The following is a 27,113-nucleotide window of genomic DNA, read 5'->3' as shown; positions in this document are numbered from 1 at the left end:
AAGTTTCTGTCTGTTAAGAAATGTAGCTATTCTTCTTCTTTTTTTTGAAATATAGCTATTCTTTTAAGGCCCAGTGCAAAAGATGCTGCCTCTGAAACCCCTTTCTCAGTCTCCTAGTTGGTATTACTCACTTTTTCTTTTGTATTAGCATTTTTCTGGCTCCATATAGATGTACAATTAATATAGCATCTTCATATTATGTATTACAGTATAATAGTTAAGTGGAACTACAGTTTGGGGGCATTTTAGCCAAACAATTTTTACCAAAAAGCCTTTTGATAGGAAAGAACAACTTTTTATTTGTTTGTTTTTAAGTTCATAACATGAGAAAAGAGCAATATAAAGTCTCTGTCAGAAGTCAAATGTTTCTCAGAAAGGGCCCTTTTTAGAATAGAAATGATCCGTTCTGAAGAGGTATATGTGAGTATTATTAGAGGGGAGGAGAGTTCATAAGGTATCCAAGTTCTCAAAGTTGAAATAAACAAGACCGATAAGATAATACAGAGACTACTGTATTCAAAAGTTAAGGGAACCTAAGAGTGTCTAGAATCCAAGTCTTTTAGTAATAATAACAGTTTGTAAATTTCTTAAAATAAAAAGTAAAGGTTCCTTCAAAACCAAAATACCTTAGGTTGTACACCATATTTGCCTACTTTCACTTACTTGTATGTTTTGGTATAATCCAGCCATAAACCACAAAGAATAGAGCCCACCATTCCAGCTAACACTAGCGTTAGCCCAATCCTTCCAGCATTCACTTCTTCTCCCTTAAAATGTTTTTCAAAAGAAGTTGATCAGATACTTCTAATTCAAACAGATCCTTCACATTCCAATACCTTCTCAAAGTCAATGGAAATAGCAGATAAAATTAAGCATACAATATAACATGAAGAATTCAGTACATGTGTTAAGGTGAATGGGGTAGAGGAAGGTAAAGCACATGTTAAAGGACATTCTACATTAAAACAGAAAAAAAAACCCTGATATATGGGAGAAATCAAAAAGGGAATTTTTCTTGATCTTCCATGGTTAGAAAGTACAGTAATTTTTGTTAGAATTCTTAAGTAATTTACAGATGTCTGAAAAGGAAGTTAAGCTGATAGCTTTTACATACTACAATTGCATTCTCCTTTCAAAAGCAAAGAGAGATCAGAGCTTGATATTTACATCTTTATATTTGTGTTGGTTTCTTTTAAAGTTTGTTCTTTTTCATATAACCAGTCACACTATCTCTTTAAAAAAAATTTTTTAAAAGACTGAGGTATTGTCAAAGCAATAATGACTTCTGCTTTCCATGTTGTTTTATAAACTGGATCAAATGTATTCTCAGTGAAAACAAATATAAATCTTTTACAGCAACAAGGCCATAAATCTTTAGCCTTATGATCATGCTAACAGGAATTATATTGCTAAAGAAAAATTCTTGGCCAGGCATGCAACACAATATAGGCAGAAGCTTACCTTATAGTATGTCAGTATAATTTGATTTAATAATGTTGAGACTGAATAAAATGCTCCAGTCATGATACCTACAATAAATAAAGAGAAAACTATCAATGTACCATGTACTAGTTCATAAAGTAATATGCAACACTCTGTGACAGCTGTGAAAATATAATGTCTTCTTAGACAGTTGACAGAAAAAATTAAGACCTCTTGCTATCCCCTTTCAGGATGTGGACTGATCAACGTAACACCTAAACTTACTAGAGATTGTGATTGTAAAATTCTGTCGTTACATCATTTACTATTATTTAGGTTCAGACAATATGGACCAGAAATCACAGTCCCATGCATAACATTGTATACAGCAATCTAGCAACGGATTGCTTCCTGAGCGCCTACACAAGCTAATGAATGTTAAAGCATTAAGACAGAATCCCTCTTTCAGAGATCTCACCCCTGCATCGAAGACTTATAAGGCAATTAGTAAGACAATGTTAATTAAAGAATACTTAAAAAGGAAAAATAAAAACAGCTGGTTATCAGGATCATATGACTAGGTTTGAATCATGGAGTTTCTTCACATATGTTGTAAAACTTTAGGTCTAAGTCTTTTAACCTAGCTGAAATTTAAGTTTATTGTTTTTCTATTATTAAATATTTCAAGCATACAAAATAGTACAGAGACTAATTTAACAAATACCCTTACTCATCACCCTCTTGCTAAACATTAACATTTTGCCATCTTTGCTGTAGATTCATTTTTTTAGACCTTCCTTAATCCTATTCTTCCTCAGAGGTAATCCCCATCCTGATCTTGGTGTTTATCATCGTAGATATTATAACATATGTGTATCAATACACAACAGTTAGAATTATTCTGCATGTATTTAAATTTTATATAAATAATATGGTATTAGTATCCATCTGCAATTTGCTCATATCACTCAATATCATGGTTTTGAGATTTAACCATGTTGATACTTTTAGTTCTAGCTCATCAGTTTTCTCTGGTGTATAATAGTACATTGTGTGAATATACTTCCATTTAATTATCTCTTGTCCTAAGTCAATAGACATGTTAAGGCTTTTTCCAGTTTTTTGCTATTTAAAACAATGTTGCAATAAATACTATGTTTTTGTTCTTATGTATAAGGGTTTCTCTAAGTATGTACCTAGGAGTAAAACTTCTACTTTCTAGATATAGCCAAACTACTCTTCCAAATGGGTGTGCCAGTTTATATAGTAAGTCCCCTACATATGAACGAGTTCCGTTCCGAGAGTGGGTTTGTAAGTCCAATTTGTTCGTGAGTCCAACAAAGTTAGCCTAGGTACCCAAGTAACACAATCAGCTATATAGTACTGTACTGTAATGGGTTTATAATACTTTTCACACAAATAATACATAAAAAACAAACAAAAAATAAAGAAAACATTTTTAATCTTACAGTACAGTACCTTGAAAAGTACAGTAGTACAGTACAACAGCTGCCATACAGGGGCTGGCATCAAGTGACAGGGAAGAAGAGTTACTGACTGGAGGAGGGAGAGGAGGTGGGAGATGGTAGACCTGAAGGATCGTCAGCAATAGGAGACGGGGGATAAGCTGCAACTTCACTCACACCTGACATTGACGGAATGCACGTTTGCATCTTTGAAAGCTCACAACTTGAAGGTTCATATGTAGGGGACTTACTGTACTACCAACAGAGTTCCTTTACTCTATATCCTTGCCAAATTTGTTTGCATCAGATTAAAAAAAATTTTTTTTTTGCCAATTTGAATGTGTGGGATATTGTATCTTACTTTGGTTTTGATTCGGATTTCCTCAATTACTAGTAAGGTTGAGCATCATACATGAGCAATATACACACACACAAACATATAAATGCCGCCTTCTGATTTCCCCAGACTGCTTGCTCTTTTCTTAGTGATTAATAGGGGTCACTTTTATATTGTGAGTACGAAGCCTTTGTTGGTTATATGCATTGCAGACATTTTCTCATAGCCTATGTCATGTCCTTTTAGAAAATATCATTAGTTTAATGTATATATTTATCAATCTTTTTATTTAGGGTTTATGTTTTTTGCATTAGGAAATTCTTTTAAGAATACTAAAGATGTTAAAAAAAAAAAAAAAGAATACTAAAGATGGTTCCCTTCCCTTCCTTTTATTGCTTCTAAAACATTAAAGTTCTGGGAACTTCTCTGGAGGTCCAGTGGTTAAGACTCCATGCTTCCACTGCAGGAGGCGCGGGTTCAATCCCTGCCCTGGTCAGGGAACTAAGATCCTGCATGCTGTGCTGCGTGGCCAAAAAAAAGAAAAGTAAAGCTCTGATTTTTACCCTTTGATCTTTAATCCACAATTCATTTTCTAATTTCACCTTATTTTTCCTCTATGGCTAATTGATTGTCCCAGGACAATTTACTATGTAGATTCTCTTCTACAAATATCAAGTTTTCATATATGCATAATGTTCTAGTCATCACAGCCGTCTGCAAATATTCTAGTTTTTCTCTATACAGGCACTTAGTGGCATGGCCATATGACTTTAAAGGTGAGTAAAAGTGATACTTCTCATTTCCTACCTGAGTAATCATGGAGACATGTGCCTGGATCCCTGAGTAATTTGCTGCCTACTCACAGTGAACAGGTAGCATTGGCAAGAAATAAACTTTTGATGTGTTTGGCCACTAAGATTTTTTTTGGTGGGGTTTCATTGCTATAATACAACCTAGCCTATGCCAACTGATACACAGGGCTAGGTCCCTGGGCTCTCTATTCTGTTCCAGTGATCTAATTGCCTATCCCTTACTAATACATGACATCTTGATTACCACTGCTCTATAAATCTTGATATCTGAGAATTAGTTCCTTACCTTGTTCTTTATCAAAATTACCATTGTTGTTCTTGGCCCTTACTTATCTCATAGTAATTTCAGAATTAGCCAAGTTTTATTACAAACCCTGTTTAAGTTGGAGATTGCAAGATGAGGCCTAGGTCTAAAGATGTTATCAAAAACCCCTGGGTAACTAGCCTTTGTTACTCTCTTCCCACTGAGCTCAGGAATGCACAGGGACCCAGCGAGGTTAGCCTGAGGAGGCCAAGGAAAATAAAGGAGGCCTGTGCTGAGGCTTGAGTGTACTCTACTGCACTGTACCCTACGGTGATCTCAAATCTATTCCAGACCTCAGTGAGGATAGCCAGAATCTGGAGAAAGAATTACAATAGCAAAGAATACTGTTAGCTGAATCTAGAGTATGGTATTTGTCTGAGTTTCAGATAGCAAGTAGCTACAGATGGGAACAGTGAGGGATCATGCTTTCTCCAAATAGCCCTAACTCAAAAAAAAAAAAAAAAGTTTCTTGGTTTATTTGGTTCCTGAGTTTTGGACACTAAAATATCCTGAAAACCTGTCCTAGGAGTGTAGTGCCTATCCAGACTATCCCATGTACAAGTCTGCTCCAATCTTTTGTATATAATACTAGGCATGGAGGGGGACAGGTACAATTCCAAAAGGTGTGATATGACTCTCACTCATTCAGACATTATGATCCCTAACTATGCACCCCTTCGGTGACGAGTAAGTCAAGAAACTTCTCCAACTGTCCTGGGGAATATTATTGAACTCTCCACAGGGTTTCCCAACTCCCTCTTTCTAATTCCTTCAACAAGTAAACTCTGTTCAGTTTCTGAAGACTGTGTCTGTGTCTGGCCTTTCCATCAGTCCAAATCCATAATTGACATTTGTTAATACAGTGGTCCTGTAAGGTTAACTGACATTATTACAATCTTGAGTCTTCCAAAAACATGGTATATCCCTCCACTTAACTGAGGTCTTCTCTTATGTCTTTCAATGTTTTATAATTTATAAAGTTATTTTTTAACATTTAAGTATAGCTGATTTACATTAAGTTCTTTTTGGTAGATTTATTCCTACACATCTTATACTTTTGGTTGCTATTATAAAATGTATCTTTTTATAAGAATGCAATTGATATTTTCACATTGTTAGGTATCTCATAATCTTTCTGAACCCATCCTTATTAGTTCTAATACAGTCTGTAGGTTCTCTTGAATTATTTTGTAGACCATGGGGTTAGCAAAAACATTTTCTGTAAAAGACCAGACAGTAAATATTTTAGCTTTGCAGGCTATATGGTCTCTGATGTGGCTACTCTGCTGCTCTTGTAGTTCAAAAGCAGCCATAAACAATATGTAAGCGAACACAACTTTATAAAAACCGGCAATGGCCAGATTTGGCTCCTAAGACAGTTTGCTGACCTCTGGTATACATAATCATATTATCTGCGAATAATAGCATCTTTTTTCTTTCCAATTCATATACTTTTCATTTTTCCTGTATTAGTGGGCCAGCCAGGACTTTCAGTTGGATGTTGAATAGAGGTGGTGACAATAGGCATCCTTGTTTTAAGGGCTACTTCTTACTGATTTTTTTTTGTTTGTTTTTTGCGGTACGCAGGGCTCTCACTGTTGTGGCCTCTCCCGTTACGGAGCACAGGCTCCAGACGCGCAGGCTCAGCGGCCATGGCTCACGGGCTCAGCTGCTCCGCGGCATGTGGGATCTTCCCGGACCGGGGCACGAACCCGTGTCCCCTGCACCGGCTGGTGGACTCTCAACCACTGCGCCACCAGGGAAGCCCTTCTTATTGATTTTTAAGGGTAATGTTCCTAAGGTTCTGCCTTTGGAATGATGTTTGCTATAGGGTTTTTGTAGATAAACTTTATCAGGTTCAGAAAGTTCATTTTTCTCACAATTGGTTAAGAGTCTTTAACCAATGGGTATTGTATTCTATCAAATGCTTTTTCCTCAGCCATTGGGTAAATTTTCCTCTTTGATCTCTTACTGTGGTCAATTATATGCATACATTTCTAGTACTAAATCATTTCTCACTCCTGAGATAAACCAAACTTCGTCAGGATGCACTGTCATTTTTATAAATAGCTGGGTTAGGTTTTCTAATATTTTATTTTGGATTTTTACATCTAGGTTCATAGGTAAAACTGGCCTATAATTTTTCTCTTACACTGTCCCTGTCTGATTTTGATATCAAGGTTATACTAGCCTCACAAATAAACTGCAGATGATAAAAAATAAGTTGCAGGTGGTAACAGTGATTCCTTCCAGGGAGTGGATGACCTGGGGATAGAGATGGGAGAAGACTGACTTTTCGTTGTATGTCCTTTGTACCTTTTAAATCTTACACAAATAAAATTTAGAATTAAGAAATGAGAACTCAGGGGACTTCCCTAGTGGTCCGGTGGTTAAGACTCCATGCTCCCAATGTAGGGGGCCCTGGTTCGATCCTTGGTCAGGGAACCAGATCCCGCATGCCACAACTAAGAGCCCACATGCCGCAACTAAAAGATTCCCGCATGCCACAACTAAAGATCCCTCATGCTACAATGAAAATCCCGTATGCGGCAACAAAGATCCCATGTGCCACAACTAAAACCTGGCACAGGGACTTCCTTGGCGTCACAGTGGTTAAGAGTCCGCCTGCCAATGCAGGGGACATGGGTTCAGTCCCTGGTCTGGGAAGATCCCACATGCAATGGAGCAACTAAGCTTGTGCACCACAACAGCTGAGCCTGCGTGCTGCAACTACTGAAGCCTGCACGCCTAGAGCCCATGCTCCGCAACAAGAGAAGCCACTGCAATGAGAAGCCTGCACTGAGCAATGAAGACCCAATGCAGCCAAAAAAAAAAAAGACCTGGCACAGCCAAATAAACAAATATTTAAATATATTTTTTAAAAAATAAATGAGAACTCAGAGTCTTTATTTTTAAAACAAGTATAATAATCTTTCTATCTCAAAAATTTAGCTGAAATAATATATATGGAAGTCTTTTACAAATTTCAAACAACTAAACAAATTTTTACCTAATTAGTTATGCATAACCAGGTGCTAAATAATGTGCTATAAAACACATAAAAGCTCCACAGAAATCAGAATAGTCAGAGACGGTGCCATCTAAGGCCCTTGCTCATGCCATTACCCTCTTCCCCCTTGTCTATCCAAATCTAACCTGTCCTTCAAGGCCAGCCTCAACCACCATCTTTGCTGTGATGCCCTCCCTGCCACCCACACCCCTTCCTTTCTTGTATCTTGTCCCAATTATGTATTCTGAAGGCCTTTAGCATGCACTTGCCATACAACTTCTCTTATGTTGTTATCTTTCTGATAAATAACTTTTACACTATTGTTTACTTTTCAGAGGTTTACATAATCTCCTCAATTGAATTATAATTATCTCAGGGTGGAAATCATGTATCATTCTTCTTTCTAATCCACACAGCATCTAGGGCACTGTTATATATTTAGTAGATACTTGATACTTATTGGTAGGATAAGTGAATAAATGAATGAATAATACAATGAACAATAAGTGAGGTAAACGTTAAGCTAGCTCTTATAGGACTGCTTAAGGAAAAAAAGGACACATTTCAGGTAGAAGAAATAATGGCACAAAATGTATTACAGAGATGAGAATTAACAGTGTATGTGCATGTGAAGGCATGTTTGTGTCTGTGTATGTGACACAGGGTTGGTGATAAATTTGGCTAAAAGAGAATTTTGTATTGGGAAACAATGAGGTATAAAAGAAGGAAAGAAGCCACCTTAAATGATAGGCTAAAGAAATGAATTTGCTCTACTAGATAATAGTGAGCCACTATATTTTCTCTGCTTCCTAGTTATGAATTTTAGGTTTAAGCTAAGCAGTGGAGGTAACCAAAATTAAGAAAAGGAACTGAAGTACTTAATTATGAGATGATATAACATCTGGTATTTGCTTTAAAATATTCCAGGGAATTCCCTGGCTGTCCAGTGGTTAGGACTCTGCGCTTTCACTGCCAAGGGCCCAGGTTCGATCCCTGGTTAGGGAACTAAGATACCACAAGCTGCAGCGTGGCCAAAGCCAAAAAAAAAAAAATTAAAAAGGTAAAATATTCCAGGAAAAATGCAGAGGAAATAAAAGCAAGATTGGTGAACTGTTGGTAATTGTTGAAGCTGGGTGATGATGGGTACTTAGGAATTCATTAAATTAAATGTTCTACTTTTGTGTTTAATAATTTCCACTAAGAAAAGGGGTGGGGGGAAGTAATCCCAGTAAAAGGGTAAGAGTTTAGGTCACAGCATAACTTGTTACAACTTATAAAACAATTATGTACTCTTGTGTGCACTGCCCCCCAAAAATATAAAGAAAAGAATAGCAGTGAGTGACTTCTGAAGGCAAGTAAGACAGAAATAGGGGGTATTGGTTAATAAACAGTGTTAATATAAGGACAAAAGAATACTGTGTCACAAAACTCTGAAGGGAACACAATGTGTTGGTGCCTGCAGTCAAAGCTACAGTGTTAGGAGGAATATCTGTCTGCTATGCTGAAAGACCTAGAAGGATGAGACGTTGATACAGTAGTCAAAATAGATGACAGTTTGCACGGGGTCAAAGAAAGGAATTATTGATGACACTTTGCATATGCTTATGGTGGTCACAACTATAATTTATAAAGGACCTAAAGTACCCTGGGAGAACTCACAAAAGAAGACAGCGCTGGCAGACAGCAGAAACAAGAACTACAATCCTGCAGCCTCTGGAATGAAAACCACATTCACAGAAAGATAGACAAAATGAAAAGGCAGAGTACTTTGTACCAGATGAAGGAACAAGATAAAACCCCAGAAAAACAATTAAATGAACTGAAGGTAGGCAACCTTCCAGAAAAAGAATTCAGAATAATGGTAGTGAAGATGATCCAGGACCTCGGAAAAAGAATGGAGATCAAGAAGATGCAAGAAATGTTTAACAAGGACCTAGAAGAGTTAAAGAACAAACACCTAGAAGAATTAAAGAACAAACAGAGATGACAATACAATAATTGAAAAGAAAAATACACTAGAAGGAATCAATAGCAGAATAATTGAGGCAGAAGAACAGATAAGTGAACTGGAAGACAGAATGGTGGAATTCACTGCCGCGGAACAGAATAAAGAAAAAAAAAATGAAAACAAATGAAGACAGCCTAAGAGACCTGTGGGACAACATTAAACGCACCAACATTCTCATTATAGGGGTCCCAGAAGGAGAAGAGAGAAAGAAAGGACCTGAGAAAATATTTGAAGAGATTATAGTTGAAAACTTCCCTAACATGGGAACGGAAATAGCCACCCAAGTCCAGGAAGCACAGAGAGTCCCAGGCAGGATAAACCCAAAGAGAAACATGCCGAGACACATAGTAATCAAACTGACAAAAATTAAAGACAAAGAAAAATTATTAAAAGCAACAAGGGAAAAACGACAAATAATATACAAGAGAACCCCCATAAGGTTAACAATTGATTTCTCAGCAGAAACTCTACAAGCCAGAACGGAGTGGCACGATATATTTAAAGTGATGAAAGGAAAGAACGTACAACCAAGATTACTCTACTCAGCAAGGATCTCATTCAGATTCGACGGAGGAATCAAAAGCTTTACAGACAAGGAAAGGCTCAGAGAATTCAGCACCACCAAACCAGCTCTACAACAAATGCTAAAGGAACTTCTTTAAGTGGAAAACACAAAAGACAAAAAGGACCTACAAAAACAAACATAAAACAATTAAGAAAATGGTAATAGGAACAAACATATCGATAATTACCTTAAACGTGAATGGATTAAGTGCTCCAACCAAAAGGCACAGGCTCACTGAATGGATACAAAAATAAGACCCATATATATGCTATCTACAAGAGACCCACTTCAGACCTAGGGACACATACAGACTGAAAGTGAGGGAATGGAAAAAGATATTCCAAGCAAATGGAAATCAAAAGAAAGCTGGAGTAGCAATACTCATATCAGATAAAATAGACTTTAAAATAAAGAATGTTACAAGAGACAAGGAAGGGGCTTCCCTGGTGGCGCAGTGGTTGAGAGTCTGCCTGCCGATGCAGGGGACACAGGTTCGTGCCCCGGTGCGGGAAGGTCCCACATGCCGCGCAGCGGCTGGGCCCATGAGCCATGGCTGCTGAGCCTGTGTGTCTGGAGCCTGGCTCCACAATGGGAGAGGCCACAACAGTGACAGGCCCACGTACCGCTAAAAAAAAAAGAAAAAAAGAGACAAGGAAGGACACTACATGATGATCAAGGGACAAATCCAAGAAGAAGACATTACAATTATAAATATATATGCACCCAAAGAGGAGCACCTCAATACATAAGGCAAATGCTAACAGCTATAAAAGAGGAAATCGAGAGTAACACAATAAAAGTGTGGGACTTTAATAACACCTCACTTACACCAATGGACACATCATCCAGACAGAAAATTAATAAGGAAACACAAGCTTTAAATTACACAATAGACCAGATAGATTTAATTGATATTTATAGGACATTCCATCCAAAAACTGCAAATTACACTTCCTTCTCAAGTGCACACAGAACATTCTCCAGGATAGATCACATCTTGGGTCACAAATCAAGCCTCAGTAAATTTAAGAAAATAGAAATCATATCAAGCATCTTTTCTGACCACAATGCTATGAGATTAGAAACCAATTACAGGGGAAAAAACATAAAAAATACAAACACATGGAGGCTAACTAATACACTACTTAATAACCAAGAGATCACTGAAGAAATCAAAGAGGAAATAAGAAAATACCTACAAACAAATGACAATAAAAACACAATGACTCAAAACCTATGGGATGCAGCAAAAGCAGTTCTAAGAGGGAAGTTTATAGCAATATAAGCCTACCTCAAGAAGCAAGAAAAATCTCAAATAAACAATTTAACCTTACACCTAAAGGAACTAGAGAAAGAAGAACAAACAAAACCCAAAGTTAGTAGAAGGAAAGAAATCATAAAGATCAGAGCAGAAATAAATGAAATAGAAACAAAGAAAACAATAGCAAAGATCAATAAAATTAAAATATGGTTCATTGAGAAGATAAACAAAATTGATAAACTTTTAGCCAGACTCATCAAGAAAAAGAGGGAGAGGACTCAATCAATAAAATTAGACATGAAAAAGGAGAAGTTACAACGGACACTGCAGAAATACAAAGCAGCCTAAGAGACTACTACAAGCAACTCTATGCCAATAAAATGGACAACCTGGAAGAAATGGACAAATTCTTAGAAAGGTATAACCTTCCAAGACTGAACCAGGAAGAAATACAAAATATGAACAGACCAATCACAAGTAATAAAATTGAAACTGTGGTGCTTCCCTGGTGGCGCAGTGGTTGAGAGTCTACCTGCCGATGCAGGGGACACGGGTTCATGCCCTGGTCCGGGAAGATCCCACATGCCACAGAGTGGCTAGGCCCGTGAGCCATGGCCGCTGAGCCTGCGTGTCCGGAGCCTGTGCCCCGCAACAGGAGAGGCCACGACAGTGAGAAGCCCACGTACTGCAAAAACAAAACAAAACAAAACATTGAAACTGTGATTAAAAATCTTCCAACAAACAAAAGTCCAGGACCAGATGACTTCACAGGTGAATTCTGTCAAACATTTAGAGAAGAGCTAACACTTATCCTTCTCAAATTCTTCCAAAAAATTGCAGAGAAAGGAACACTCCCAAACTCATTCTATGAGGCCACCATCACCCTGATACCAAAATCAGACAATGATACTACAAAAAAAGAAAATTACACACCAATATCACTAATGAATATACATGCAAAAATCCTCAACAAAATACTAGCAAACAGAATCCAACAACACATTAAAAGACTCATACAACATGATCAAGTGGGATTTATCCCAGGGATGCAAGGATTCTTCACTATATGCAAAGCAATCAATGTGATACACTATATTAACAAATTGAAGAATAAAAACCATATGATCATCTCAATAGATGCAGAAAAAGCTTTTGACAAAATTCAACACCCATTTATGATAAAAACTCTCCAGAAAGTGCGAATAGAGGGAACCTACCTCAACATAATAAACGCCATATAGGACAAACCCACAGCAAACATCATTTTCAATGGTGTAAAACTGAAAGCATTTCCTCTAAGATCAGGAAGAAGACAAGGATGTCCACTCTCGCCACGATTATTCAACATAGTTTTGGAAGTCCTAGCCATGGCAATCAGAGAAGAAAAAGAAATAAAAGGAATACAAATTGGAAAAGAAGAAGTAAAACTGTCACTGTTTGCAGATGACATGATACTATACATAGAGAATCCTAAAGATGCCACCAGAAAACTACTAGAGCTAATCAATGAATTTGGTAAAGTTGCAGGATACAAAACTGATGCACAGAAATCTCTTGCAGTCCTACACACTAACAACAAAAGATCAGAAAAAGAAATTAAGAGAACAATCGCATTCACCACTGCAACAAAAAGTATAAAATACCTAGGAATAAACGTACCTAAGAAGGTAAAAGAGCTATATTCAGAAAACTATAAGACACTGATGAAAGAAGTCAAAGATGACACAAACAGATGGAGAGATATACCACGTTCTTGGATTGGAAGAATCAATATTGTGAAAATGACTATACTACCCAAAGTAATCTACAGATTCAATGCAGTCCTTATCAAATTACCAGTGATATTTTTTACAGAACTAGAACAAAAATCTTAAAATGTGTATAGAGACACAAACGACCCCAAATAGCCAAAGCAGTCTTGAGGGAAAAAACGGAGATGGAGGAATCAGACTCCCCAACTTCAGACTATACTACAAAGCTACAGTAATCAAGACAATATGGTACTGGCACAAAAACAGAAACATAGATCAATGGAACAGGATAGAAATCCCAGAGGTAAACCCACGCACCTATGGTCAACTAATCCATGACAAAGGAGGCAAGGATATAAAATGGAGAAAAGACAGTCTCTTCAATAAGTGGTGCTGGGAGAACTGGACAGCTACATGTAAAAGAATGAAATAGAACACTCCCTAACACCATACACAAAAATAAATTCAATATGGATTAGAGACCTAAATGTAAGGCTGGACACTATAAAACTCTTAGAGGAAAACACAGGAAGAAAACTCTTTGACATAAATCACAGCAAGAGCTTTTTGATCCACCTCCTAGAGTAATGGAAATAAAAATAAACAAATGGAACCTAATGAAACTTAAAAGCTTTTGCACAGCAAAAACGAAACTATAAAAAAGACAAAAAGACAACTCTCAGAATGGGAGGAAATATTTGCAAATGAATCAATGGAGAAAGGATTAATCTCCAAAATATATAAACAGCTCATGCAGCTCAATATTAAAAAAAAAAAAACCCAATCAAAAAATAGGCAGAAGACCGAAATAGACATTTCTCCAAAGAAGACATACAGATGGCCAAGAAGCACATGAAAAGCTGCTCAACTTCACTAATTATTAGAGAAATGCAAATCAAAACTACAATAAGGTATTACCTCATACTGGTTAGAATGGGCATCATCAGAAAATCTACAAACAAATGCTGGAGAGGGTGTGGAGAAAAGGGAACCCTCTTGCATTGCTGGTGGGAATGTAAATTGATACAGCCACTATGGAGAACAGTATGGACGTTCCTTAAAAGACTAAAAACAGAATTACCATATGATCCAGCAATTCCAGTACTGGCCATATACCCAGAGAAAAGCATAATTCAAAAAGACACATGCACCCCAATGTTCACTGCAGCACTATTTACAATAGCCAGGTCATGGAAGCAACCTAAATGCCCATAGACAGACGAATGGATAAAGAAGATGTAGTACACATATACAATGGAATATTACTCAGCCATTAAAAGGAATGCAATTGGGTCATTTGTAGAGACGTGGATGGATCTAGAGACTGTCATACAGAGTGAAGTAAGTCAGAAAGAGAAAAACAAATATCGTATATTAACGCATATATGTGGAACCTAGAAAAATGGTACAGATGAACTGGTTTCAGGGCAGAAATAGAGACACAGATGTAGAGAACAAACGTATGTACACCAAGGGGGGAAGTGGCGGGGGAGGGTGGTGGTGTGATGAATTGAGAGATTGGGATTGACATATATACAGTAATATGTATAAAATGGATGACTAATAAGAACTGCTGTATAAAAAAACTTTTTTTAATTAAATAAAATATTTTGAAAAACGAGTGCTTCAGGCTTCCCTGGTGGCGGTGGTTGGGAGTCCACCTGCCGATGCAGGGGACACGGGCTCGTGCCCCGGTCCGGGAAGATCCCATATGCCGCGGAGCGGCTGGGCCTGTGAGCCATGGCCGATGAGCCTGCGCGTCCGGAGCCTGTGCTTTGCAGCAGGAGAGGCCACAACAGTGAAAGGCCCGCGTACCGCAAAAAAAACACGAGTGCTTCTCTAATACCCACCAATTTTTTTTGTTCTAAAAACATGTAAGGAAATCCATTCTGAAGTTTTTGCTTTTGGTTAAAAATTTAAGTTTACGACTATGCTATTATTATAGAGTTAATAAACCTATCTCATTATCTCATTAATTAAAGCTCAAACCACTAGATTATAAGAAAATAATAATAATATAATATAATATACATTAATGATATACTATTATTAATATTATTAATATATTATTATATATTAATAATATTATATAACAATAATAATAATCTAGCTCAAACCACTAGATTATAAGAAAATAATCTGTAATGCTCAAAGGTTTACACAGACATCAACAAAAATAAAACCACTTACCATAAGTGATCAATAGAAGGACAAAAGGAATATTTTTAAATAGGTTCCTTATTGATTTCCCATAGGAATACTCTCCAGGGGGACTGTCTTGGAGAACTGCTTGAGCCTGGCTTGGTGGATACTGAGGTTTTTCTTTGAATGCTGGAAACATACATGAAAAGATAATTCAATATACAAGTCTTCTTTAGTGAGCAGACTAAATTAAGTTTAAAAAGGTAGTAAAAGTCTTTTATAGTAAGGCTTTTCATTTTCACTAATTTCTAAGTGAAGAATAGTTTGATATTATCATCTCAACCCTCTGAGATGGACTAAAACTCAGAGATTTGGCCAATTCACAGAACTGAACTGTAAAACCATCAATACTATGTCACAACTTTGCCCAGTGATTATTCTGTTTTTAGTTAAGCAAGATTAATTTTTATTATATTAAGTATTCAACAATTCTATTTCTAAATTTGGTTCAATGCGTAATTAGAGGTAATATCAGATATGAGCAAGCCAGTAAATTGAGCTTTTAGAGGACTGTCTTGAGTTAGTACCTATTTTCTTCTGAAATTTGATAGAAAGTTTATCATCTGATGCAATTACCCCTCTAGAACTGAAAAGGTCCATGTGGATTCATGGGAGCAGAGCTAGGTCCTGCTTGCTGACTCACTTCAGCTGCATATGGAAAATCTAGGGGTAGAGCTGGGAGACATAAAAGTGTGATACATAGTTTCTGATACTGTAAGTTCTAGCACTGCCCATTACTATGTAGTTAGAGAAAGATCGCACAGCCTTCTCAGCCAGATATTTAGAGACTGCCCTTTTGCTGGGCAGGGAAGGATCTACTAATTTCCTGCCATAGATGGCTAGGCAGAGATTTCTGTAGGGTATGGCTAGCCAGGAGTCAAGACTTTCTGATAGAAGAGCTGACCTGCTAAGAGTGGTACATCAAAAATTAAAATCCAGTTTTAGTACTGACTCAAAATTTTAAACTCAAATACATACAGGAAAAATGCTGTATTTCACTGAATCTAAAATGGTCTGAGGCTGGCACTTAATGATCTTGGCAGGCATCAACAGAAGGTTTTCACATAACCATACCTGAATTGACACCAGTGTTACATGCCATTGATTTTTTTTATTGTGATAAGAACATTTAACTTGAAATCTACCCTCTTAACAAACTTTTAAGTGTACAATAAGTATTGTTAACTATAGGCATAATGTTATACAGCATATCTCTAGAACTTATTCATCTTAGACGCCATTGACTGATTACTAAAGGCACCTCAATTTCAGAGACGCCATGAAAAACATGTACACTTTAGAATCAATAAAGTAGGGTAAATTCAAAAGCCAAAAAGAAGGTAAATGGATTCAGAAGAAAGTAATATTTTCTAAAATATTAGAATTTCCTCCTTCTCTTTCTCTCTCTCTCTTTTTAAATAGTGGCTATTTCTTTCTTCCAACAAAGCAGCCTGCTTTGTAGTTTGAAAGTGGTCTAGATCTGATGGACCTGACTGTCAACTGTAATCATGTAGAAATTTTTTAAAAATACAGATTTGGGGATTCTAGAGAAGGCTCAGTGAATCAGAACCTCCAGAACAGAACCTTAGAACTGTATTACACAAAACTCAACGCTCAGCCAGGTTTGAAAATCACTGCAAAAGCAAGAAATGATTCTTAAAACTTGCACACAATATTGTAATTCTCTTAATTCTCCTGTTTGCTGCTAAAAATAAAAAATTACAGCTCTTTGCTCACCAAAACATGGATTAATTATGATATAAATAAAACAACAACTAGACTTCTATTTTTATAGGTCTTACAACTAATTGAAGCGGAGACATAACTCATATTTACTTTTTAATATCCTTATATTGGAGGACTGGTAGACATAAAACGTTTTAAGTGGTTGCAATCCCTCCCCTTCCTTTCACCCTATCTGCTCCTTGCACTGTTGAGGACGCCTGTTGTCCTCCCCTGAAAGTCTCTTTGCATCCTAGTTAAGATAGGAGATATCTCTCTTTATTAATATTGGTAAAACAGAACTCACATGTTGTAAAACAAAGTTTCAGAATGTAAAAACTATGCTTACAACGTAGTCATGGGTATTGAATGAGTCCTAAGTCTCTTACTTAGATTTTTATTTACTACAATAAAATAAGTCTAAATGGCTCAGATCTGAACTCAAATGCAAAATAAAAACAAGTTCTGGTAGTCTTTAATTCCATTAGACTTGTTTTCTGAATATAAGTGTTATGTCTTAGTTTCAGGAAGTTAACTGCTTTCTTGGACAAAATCAAGATTTTATCTACCAGCTACACAATATAGTAAAGTCAGGCTTAAGTCTATAAAGAAAAAAAAAAAAAAGAGGAACAAAAAAACCATTGGTCTATGACCCTGTTTACGCCTCACTGCTCCTTTCAAAGGATGAAATATGGCTTTTTCTTTCTCCTTTGAAACCGAAAAATAGACTTCTAACTTCTCTTCTCCCCACCAAAAAGTTGTGCAAATAAAATAATTAACTAATAAAATAATTAATTAGTAAAAGTTATTCTCCACCCTTAGCAATAGGAATGGAAAGTAGCCAAAGGATTTTGGGCACCACATTCAAACTTTTTCTCCCATGATGAATAAATAACAAATCTATTGTGTTTAGGACCACTTCTATTTTTTGAAATCAGGTTATAATATTATCTTTTGATTTCATTATTTGTGCTTTTGTGATTCAAGCGGACATTACACATATTAATTTATTATAAGACAAACACAGGTTTGAATCCTGGCTCTGCCTCATCTCACTATATGACTCGAAGAAATCAATTCCTGCTTCTCAGCTATTGCTTTCTCATTCATAAAATGGAGATAATAACAACAAGCTGGTATGAGGACTACATGATATGTGTAAAAGAATTTTGTAATTATTGAGTACTACACAAAATACATTGTCTTTTTGAGGAATATTTATTTTTAAAAATCACAGACTTTTCAGGGAATTCCCTGGCAGTCCAGTGGTTAGGACTTGGCTTCCACCGCAGGGGGTACAGGTTGGATCCCTGGTCAGGGAACTAAGATTCCACATGCTGTGCAGTGCAGCCAAACATAAATAAATAAATAAATATTTAAAAATAAAATCAGAGACTTTTCTCAGGGCTTGAAATTCTTATACACTAAGTAAAACGTACTTCTATTAACAATTTATAATAGGAGCCAATATATAAATATCCTGAATATAAGAATCAAAAATAAAATTATACATGCATGTTTTATACTCATGTATTTAAATACCTTAATATTAAATATTTTGACTGCCATTACTTTTGGTTTCTGTCATCCACTCATTTTAGTGAATCAGGATAAGGATTTTAACTGACATACTTAAGTGATATAGTTTACTGCTCTGCATAAAAAGAACAGCTTTCAAATACAACGGCATTACCACTTATACAAGAGGAATTGAAACAAATAATCAGACTAAGTAAAAATTAAAATGATATATTTATATATGTAACATTTTATTAATGGAGTTAGATTGCCCAGGCTCAAATTTCATCTTTAGCATTTATATACTAACTGTGACCATGGGTAAGTTAAATTTACTTAAATTCTGTGCCCAGTTTCCTCATTTATAAAATGGGAATGATAATAATAGTACCGCCCTTATAGGGCTTTGAGGATTAAATGAAATATAGCATGCAGTTGTGCTTTTAAACATGTTTGGTACATATCAATCAAATGTTAGAGACTGTAATAGTATTCTCCCAATAAGAATGGGGTATTAGCGTGAAATTCAGTGGAAGGTTGGGCTTAATTCCTAGAAATGTTAGATGGATTACACTTAGGGAGGGTAATAGGATTACATGACATGAACCCTCCTCAAGTTAGTATTTTAGGAAGACTTCTGAATACCAGTTTGGTATATGTCACATTGCTGAAAAGCATCAGCACAAAACTAAATTATTTTATAAGATTTGATTGGGCTTCCAAAATATGTATGGGTAGAATTTAGAAGGAAGTAGCATTGTCTCTTAGTAATTAAGGAACTATAAGAAAGTTAGGATTTTAAAATAATCCATATTTTCCTTAATAGCAAATATTTAGGTATAAGGAAAACAGGTAAATTTTTAATTTAAACGTCACAATTTTCAACCTAGACTTTCATATCACAACTGTATATTATCTTGCTTTTATACTATGCTTAGTATCATAAGATTAAGTTTATAGGTCACCAAGCAAAACTTGACAATGAGCTTTTTTTTTTCCTATTCTATTTCCATTCCATTCACCCCCCATTTCCATTTCCACTGTCTACTCATAAGCCATGAGTACGTAAATAATTATGTACATGAATAGCTCTCTTTTATTTCTTAAATAATACAGGGTGATACGCCAATGGTCATACCTATGTTTTTTGTCCCACTCCTTTGACAAATAAAAATCTTATATTTGTAGCATCTCATATATATATATATGTTTAAATACATGTGTCTTATATATAATTTTTTTTTCTTATATATAATTTTGTATCTATAGATATCTTATATATAGTCTATTACTCTCACTTCTTCCAAAGAGACAAGCAATTGAAGACGATAAAAAAAGGAAAACCAGAATTTATGCAAAGATACATAGCAATCAAAGGAAAGAGAATTATATATATATATATTTCTTTTTTTTTTTTTTTTTTTTTGCAGTAAGCGGGCCTCTCACTGTTGTGGCCTCTCCCGCTGCGGAGCACAGGCTCCGGACACGCAGGCTCAGCAGCCATGGCTCACGGGCCCAGCTGCTCCACGGCATGTGGGATCTTTCCGGACCAGGGCACGAACCCGTGTCCCCTGCATCGGCAGGCAGACTCTCAACCACTGCGCCACCAGGGAAGCCCGAGAATTTTATATTTTAATAATCCCTATTGCTAATGGAAGATCCATTTATGCAAAATGTATATAAACTATATCTCATACTTCATCTAGCACATCAAATATGGCTACCAGAAAAGTAGATATAGGAATTTGTTTTTTAAAAATATAGATTTCTTTTAAAACCTTGTTAAACTGACAAAATAGTACAAGGGATAATTTATCCTTTTTCAGTAGTCAGCACACAGCAAATATGCCACTCCCTAACAGAAACATAAAAACCAATCATAGGTAGATTGGACATGTCAGAATATTTTAAATGCTACCATGAGAATATTTTGTTCATTATCTTAAGGAAAATTAAAAATATGTGGGCTGAGTTTCCTATCCCTGGGTCCAGCAGTTCATCTCTAAAGGCATCTGTGGTGGTGCAGTGGTTAAGAATCCACCTGCCAATGCAGGGGACACCAGTTCGAGCCCTGGTCCGGGAAGATCCCACATGCCACCGAGCAACTAAGCCCGTGCACCACAACTACTGAGCCTGTGCTCTAGAGTCCACGAGCCACAACTAGTGAGCCCACGTGCCACAACTACTGAAGCCTGCACGCCTAGAGCCTGTGCTCCACAACAAGAGAAGCCACCACAATGAGAAGCCTGCGTACCGCAACGAAGAGTAGCCCCCGCTCGCCACAACTAGAGAAAGCCCGCGTGCAGCAATGAAGACACAAATCAGCCAAAAATAAAATAAAATAATTAAATAAGTAAAATTTAAAAAAATAAAGGCCTCTCTATCAAAACACTCCATAGTCTTTAACATACATTTTCTTTGAAAACTGAGGATTTTATATCTGGTGATCATAAAAAAAAAATTGCATTTTTCATTACTGTTATAACCATGGTAAAAATTAACATATAAAATTTAAAACTCCAGCTATAATGAAATTTAATTATAAATTTTAATGATTGAAAGATGGCCTTTCAACTTTAAAGTTCCTTTCTTCTTCAAATCAATTTAAGATATACTGAGTGCCCACAAGGCAATATTATAGTTATGTTAGCAGCTCTATTACTTAAATAAGCCTCACCTATTCTTTTCCCTGAAATCAAAATTGTTTCCCATTAAAAATAAACTTTAAAAAGCAGACCTTCCCAAACCTTCTTCCAAACTGATGATGGCTGCTTGCAGCTGATTTTGACTGACTGCTTCAAGAGACAGGCCCGGACGAGAGGACTCGGGGACGAGTGGTGGCAGCAGTGCTTTGCTGGAGTGGCCTAACAAGCAGATAGTTGCCACAGTTTGAAATTCTGCTGAACAGCTTGCTGCTGCCCAGGATCATTCACTGGTCAACATTTTCAGATCCAGTTAACTGTTAAATTGGGGATCCCTAGAAGGATTTATCATTTAAAGGAAGGTTGTAGCCTATTCGCATCATTTCAAAGCACGACAAGAACTTGTTCCTGGCGAGGTTAGTGTAAGATGCAGACACATAGACGGATAGGCAAAGAGGAGGCAGGTAATATGTTTGAAACCAACAGTTATCAGGAAAGAAAAGTTAGTAGGGAGACAAATGAGATGAATTAGTCTTCAAACCCTTTACAATATTAAAACGGATGTAGCGGACCATAACATAGCCTTAGGCGGTAGCATTCATTACCTAAACAAGAAAGTGAACAGCAAGAATGAAACAAGCAAATAGCACTTGAGATATTACCAGTACAAATTTTCAGGGTTGGTTATTTTTATTTTCATATGTTTGTCATGCACTTATCTATATAAGCTTTAGGGAAAATAATTCACTTACCAATTACCGTTAAAATAAATAAAAGTGTGGAGACAGCTGAAGTTCCATAAAACATGGTACTGATATTACAAGCCAGCAGTTGTGTGTTATTCTGTGTGTTCGGCACCAAAACTGGTGGCAGCAAAAAGCCAACTGCAGTTCCAAGCTGTAAAATAAACAGTCCTGTTAATTCTTTCTTCTTATTATAAGAGAAAAAAAAGTAATCAACATAAAGACAACCACTATTGCAAGGTCCTTTCGTAAGCTCTAAAGCACCATGTTCTAATGTCTTTTTACCATACCATTAAAGGAAAATTGTTGTCAAATGTCTTCCCTAGTTAATAAACATTTACTAAGCTCCAACCATCCAAATGATGCTGTTATAAAGTTGTGTAAGACACACTCCTTACCCTTTGGCTACTTACAATAAAAAAGGAGAATAAGGGCTTCCCTGGTGGCGCAGTGGTTGAGAGTCCGCCTGCCGATGCAGGGGACACAGGTTCGTGCCCCGGTCCGGGAGGATCCCACATGCCGCGGAGCGGCTGGGCCCGTGAGCCATGGCTGCTGAGCCTGCGCATCCGGAGCCTGTGCTCCGCAGCGGGAGAGGCCACAGCGGTGAGAGGCCCGCGTACCGCCAAAAAAAAAAAAAAGGAGAACAAAAATACACACATATACACAAAAAAATGCTGAGAAAAGACAACATACAAAATGGGAGAAAATATTTGCAAATCATATATTTGATAAAGATCTACCATCCAGAATATATAGAGAGCTCTTACAACTCTACAACAAAAAGACAAATATCCCAATTCAAAAATGGGCAAAAGACCTGAATAGACATTGCTCCAAAGAATATGTATAAATGTTCAACAAGTACATGAAAAAATGCTCAATATCATTAGTTATTGGGGAAATGCAAATCAAAACCATACCCGCTAGAATGGCTATAATTTTTTAAAAAAAACAGAAAGTAACAAATGTTGTCATGATGTGGAGAAATTGGAACCCTTGTACACTGCTAATAAGACTGTAAAACAGTGCAGTCACCATGGAAAACAATTTGGCAGTTCTTTAAAAAGTTAAACATAGAATTACTGTATGACCTAGCAATTCCTCTCTTGGGTATATACCCCCAAACTGAAAACAGGTATTGAATATTGTGCATGAATATCCGTAGCAGCCTGATTTGCAATAGCCAAAAGGTGGAAAACAGCAAATTGTCTATCAATGAATGAATGGATAAACAAAACGTGGTATATCCATTCAATGAAATATTATTTAGAAAGAATGAAATACTGATAGATGCTGTAACATGGATGACCTTTGAAAACTTGCTAAATGAAAGAAGCCAGACACAAAAGGTCACATACTGTATGATTCTATTTATATGAAATATCTAGACTAGGGAAATCCATAGCGAAAAAACAAATTAGTGGTTGCCAGGGGCTAGAGAGCGGGCAATGAGGAGTGACTGCTTAGTGGGAACTGGGTCTTCTCTGAGGGTAGATGAAAATGTTTGGGAACCAGATATAGGTGATGGCTGCACAACATCGTGAAGGTACTAAATGCCACTGAGCTGTACACTTTAAAATGATTAATTTTTTATGTGAATTTTACCTCAGGAAAAAAAAAATTAGGCCGACTATGATCATCACAACAAGAGAAATAAAATCAAAGTATTAAAGGACGATCAGTGGAGGGAGATTTCAGATTCTTTGGGGGACGGAGGTGAGACAGAAGGGCCCAAGATAGGTTTCAAAGAGGAGGCTGAGGCAGAGAAGTAACATTTACCAAATATTGCATTTGCTCCCTATAAAAAGCTGGATAGAGACAGTTAAACCGGTAATTACAAGTGTAGTAAGAGCAGTACTGTGATGAGAGGTAGAGTGCCATGACTGGGAAGATCATGTAATTGATCATTCAAGCAAGAACACTAGTTAGAGTGAAAGGGACCCCATGAGCAGTTGTACTGGACAAGATGTACACCTGGACTATTCTAGGCCAGTTGGAGCATATGGTCACCTTAGCTAAGAGAGTACTTTAGAGGAGCACCCTGTATAGACGTGGGGTTCAGGAAAAATTTCTGAAGGCACAAAGATCTGAATAAGAAATTAGAGTTAGCCAAGTGAAATAGAAACGTTCCCAGTCAAGTAAGTCAGAAAGAGAAAAATATCGTATATTAACACACATATATGGAACCTAGAAAAATGGTACAGATGAACCGGTTTGCAGGGCAGAAATTGAGACACAGATGTAGAGAACAAACGTATGGACACCAAGGGGGGAAAGCGGGGGTGGGGGTGGTGGGATGAATTGGGCGATTGGGATTGACATGTATACACTGATGTGTATAAAATTGATGACTAATAAGAACCTGCTGTATAAAAAATAAATAAAATAAAATTCAAAAAATATATATATGTTCCCAGTCAAGGGGACATCACGTACAAAGGAAGGAGAGAGCATGGCCTTGTGAGAAACTGTAAGTAGTGCACAAGTCCCCTCAGAGCAGAGCAAGTCTGTATATGAGGAATGGAGGCTGTGCAGAGAGGTGATGCTGAGGAATTGGCAGGAGGCAGAACTGGAAGGTCTCACTTGACACTTAAGAGAGTTTGAATTTTTTCCTAAGGGCAATGGAAGACACTGCAGAGGGCAAGGGACTGTCCAGGACAGATGTGCACATTAGAAAGACCACAATGGATGAATGTGGATAGAGGGAAGAGAACAAGAACTGCAGATAGGAAAATCAGTTAGCAAGCTCTAGGTGAGAGCTACGGGTGGCCAAGGCTAAGATGGTGGCAGTGGAAATGAAGAGTAATGAGCTGGGAGACAAGGTAAATTTTGATTGGTGGGGTCATATGGGATAGTCAAGTGGAAATATCCAGCTGACCAGTATCTACATAAGTCTGAAGCTCATTAATTTATTGAATAAATTTTTATGGAGAATCTACAACGTGCCAGGCACTCTAATGAATGCTGGACATTCAGACGATGTGCCTATTTCATGAAACTTACAACCTAATGGTGGGGATCGGAGAAGAGTAATAATTAACAATTAATATATAAACATAAATATATCAGACAGTGATAAGCACTACATAGAGGATTAAAGTACAATGATGTAATAAGCCAGTGACTGGGCAACTCTAAATGGGATCCTCAAGAAATGCCACTGAATGATATTTAAAATGAATTTAAACTGAGAGCTGAATGATAATAAGGATATAACAATGTGATCTTAGGAGGAAGAACATTCCAGACAGAGAGAATGTTTTTGCAAAGGCCCTTATGAAAAATGCAAGCTTAGTGTTGTTTAAGGAAGCAAAAACATGTTAGTAAGGTTTTGTAATCCACAGTAAGGAATTTAGATTTTATTTTAATTACTATGGGAAATCATTGGAGAGTTCAAAGCAGAGCTATGACATGGTCTGATCTATGTTTTAAAAGGTTCTCTCAGGAATTCCCTGGCAGTCCAGTGGTTAGGACTTGGTGCTTTCACTGCTGGGGCCTGGGTTCAATCCCTGGCTGGGGAACTAACATCCTGCAAGCCGTGCGGCATGGCTAAAAAATTTAAAAAAAAATTTTTTTTAGAAGGTTCTCTCAGGTTAGAGACTTGGCACAGTGGATGGGTAGTTAAAAGACAGGATTCAGGAATCAGACAGACCTAAGTGTGAATTCTGCTGCTAATTAGCTGTGTGACTTTTGGAAAATAACTTTATCCCTTCAAGTCTCAGCTTCTGTATATATAAAATGAGGAGACTAATAGTTCCTACCTTACATAATGAAATTAAATGAAACAATGTGTGTAAAGTACTTAGCATGGTGCCAGGTTTAGTGAATGCTCAATAATGTTGAATATTACTATGAATGACCACTCCATAATCTAGGCTAAAGATGCATACTTGGGGGTCGTGAGCAAGTGCAGAGCTACTAGAGTCAAGGAAGGATTCGAACACTTAGGGAGAATGTGGGAGGAAGGCCCAGAGGTGTGCCAAGTGTTAGAGGGAAATCTGCCTATGAGAAAACATTTCCATTTATTATCCATGAAATAGATAATCCATAGATATGGAGTTGATAATATTTCCATCATGCTCAATGAAGTATTAATCTTGCATATAATTTCATAAATGAAAAAATAGTTGAAGGAAACAGTTCCTATCCAAACATGTGGAAGCAACCAACTAAAATATCAGTCACAAATTATTTTGGATATACAACTATATTTCAAGCTATTCCTTCTTCTGTACTTTTAAAGGAAATAAATATAAAGCAATAAGCCCACATGTAGAGTTAGTCTTTACATGGAATTTAAATAGATCTTACTGTGATCTTGAAACAAGTGTTAGACCAGAAGTAAAAGAGTAACATTCTTTTGTTACATAGCTACATGATATATGTATAGAGAGAGGTAACATTTTTGTTATACAGGTCTTTTTTTTTTTTTAAGCAATTTCTTTTAAAAAGTCTTTATTGAATGTTACAATATTGCTTCTGTTTTATGTTTTGCTTTTTTTGGCACCAAGGCATGTGGGATCTTAGCTCCCTGACCAGGGATCGAACCTGCACCCCCTGCATTGGAAGGGGAAGTCTTAACCATGGGACCGGCAGGAAAGTCCCTTGTTATACAGGTTTTTAACTTGATTCTCCTCGAGCTGAATGAACACTCGATATAATTTACATAAAGTATCATAGGACTCCATATGCAAAATTTAAATTACAGTAAAAGGACCATTCTGCAATTAAAACACACACACACACACACACACAAATTCTACCTAATAATGCTACTGGAACGCTAATGAATTTGAACCTATGGTGTTGGCAAGTCTAGGAAACAGTTTAATGGAGACTTGGCAAAATAAGCCACGCTTTTGCAATGGATTCTATCATCTATGATTTGTCTTGCATTTTCTTACCGTTAAAATTTGGTAATAGGACTCAGTAATGCTGTGAAGTCTTTATCACTAGATTTATTTAGGGATCATTTACAAATGTCTGTTATGTACCAGGCACTCTGCTGACTGCTAATATATAAAATTAAACAGAAGCTGTTTACATGGACCACTCAAAATAAGAACAAACTTCCCAGAACACAGCATCTTCCTTTTGCAAAGAATACACTGATGACAAAAATAATACCTACTTTAGACTCATTCATTATTGCACTGACAAGTTTTCTATGATGTTAGGCCTAGATATGGGCCTGTACAGTTAATTACTTTACAGGTAATTCTCAAAGATGACCAGGTAGTCATTTTAAACTGGTTTTGAAAGGTCTGTCTTCACAAATAAATCAAAACCCCTCTTTAATCCAAGACTGCTTCCTATTTTATGACTGCTCACCTCCTGCCCTTCATTTATA

At 36.8% G+C, this 27,113-nt stretch overlaps 1 protein-coding gene across 12 annotated transcripts in view; it reads right to left on the bottom strand.

Annotated features, from left to right (window-relative positions):
• Positions 1 to 27,113, bottom strand: part of FLVCR1 (FLVCR choline and heme transporter 1) — a 38,110-nt gene that overhangs the window by 10,114 nt on the left and 883 nt on the right. For 5 of the 12 annotated variants that reach the window (XR_009563145.1, XR_009563147.1, XM_060294892.1 and 2 more), the window contains exons 2-6: positions 22,177 to 22,437; positions 21,773 to 21,917; positions 15,127 to 15,267; positions 1,462 to 1,529; positions 664 to 767 (exon numbers count right to left, since the gene is read on the bottom strand). Coding sequence is in view for 7 of the 12 variants with exons in the window: in XM_060294892.1 (XP_060150875.1) it covers positions 664 to 767; positions 1,462 to 1,529; positions 15,127 to 15,267; positions 21,773 to 21,917; positions 22,177 to 22,437 (719 nt within the window). In the remaining 5 variants the exon portion in view is untranslated. Of the gene's footprint in view, positions 1 to 663; positions 768 to 1,461; positions 1,530 to 11,745; positions 11,871 to 12,402; positions 12,547 to 15,126; positions 15,268 to 21,115; positions 21,243 to 21,772; positions 21,918 to 22,176; positions 22,438 to 27,113 lie in introns of those variants that run through there. The other 7 variants (XM_060294917.1, XM_060294922.1, XR_009563150.1 and 4 more) reach the window with 6 other exon arrangements.

The sequence above is a fragment of the Globicephala melas genome, chromosome 1, assembly GCF_963455315.2.
Source record: "Globicephala melas chromosome 1, mGloMel1.2, whole genome shotgun sequence".
Lineage (NCBI taxonomy): Eukaryota > Metazoa > Chordata > Mammalia > Artiodactyla > Delphinidae > Globicephala > Globicephala melas.
Note: the sequence above shows the minus strand (reverse complement) of the source record. Positions and strands in the feature narration are given on the sequence as shown.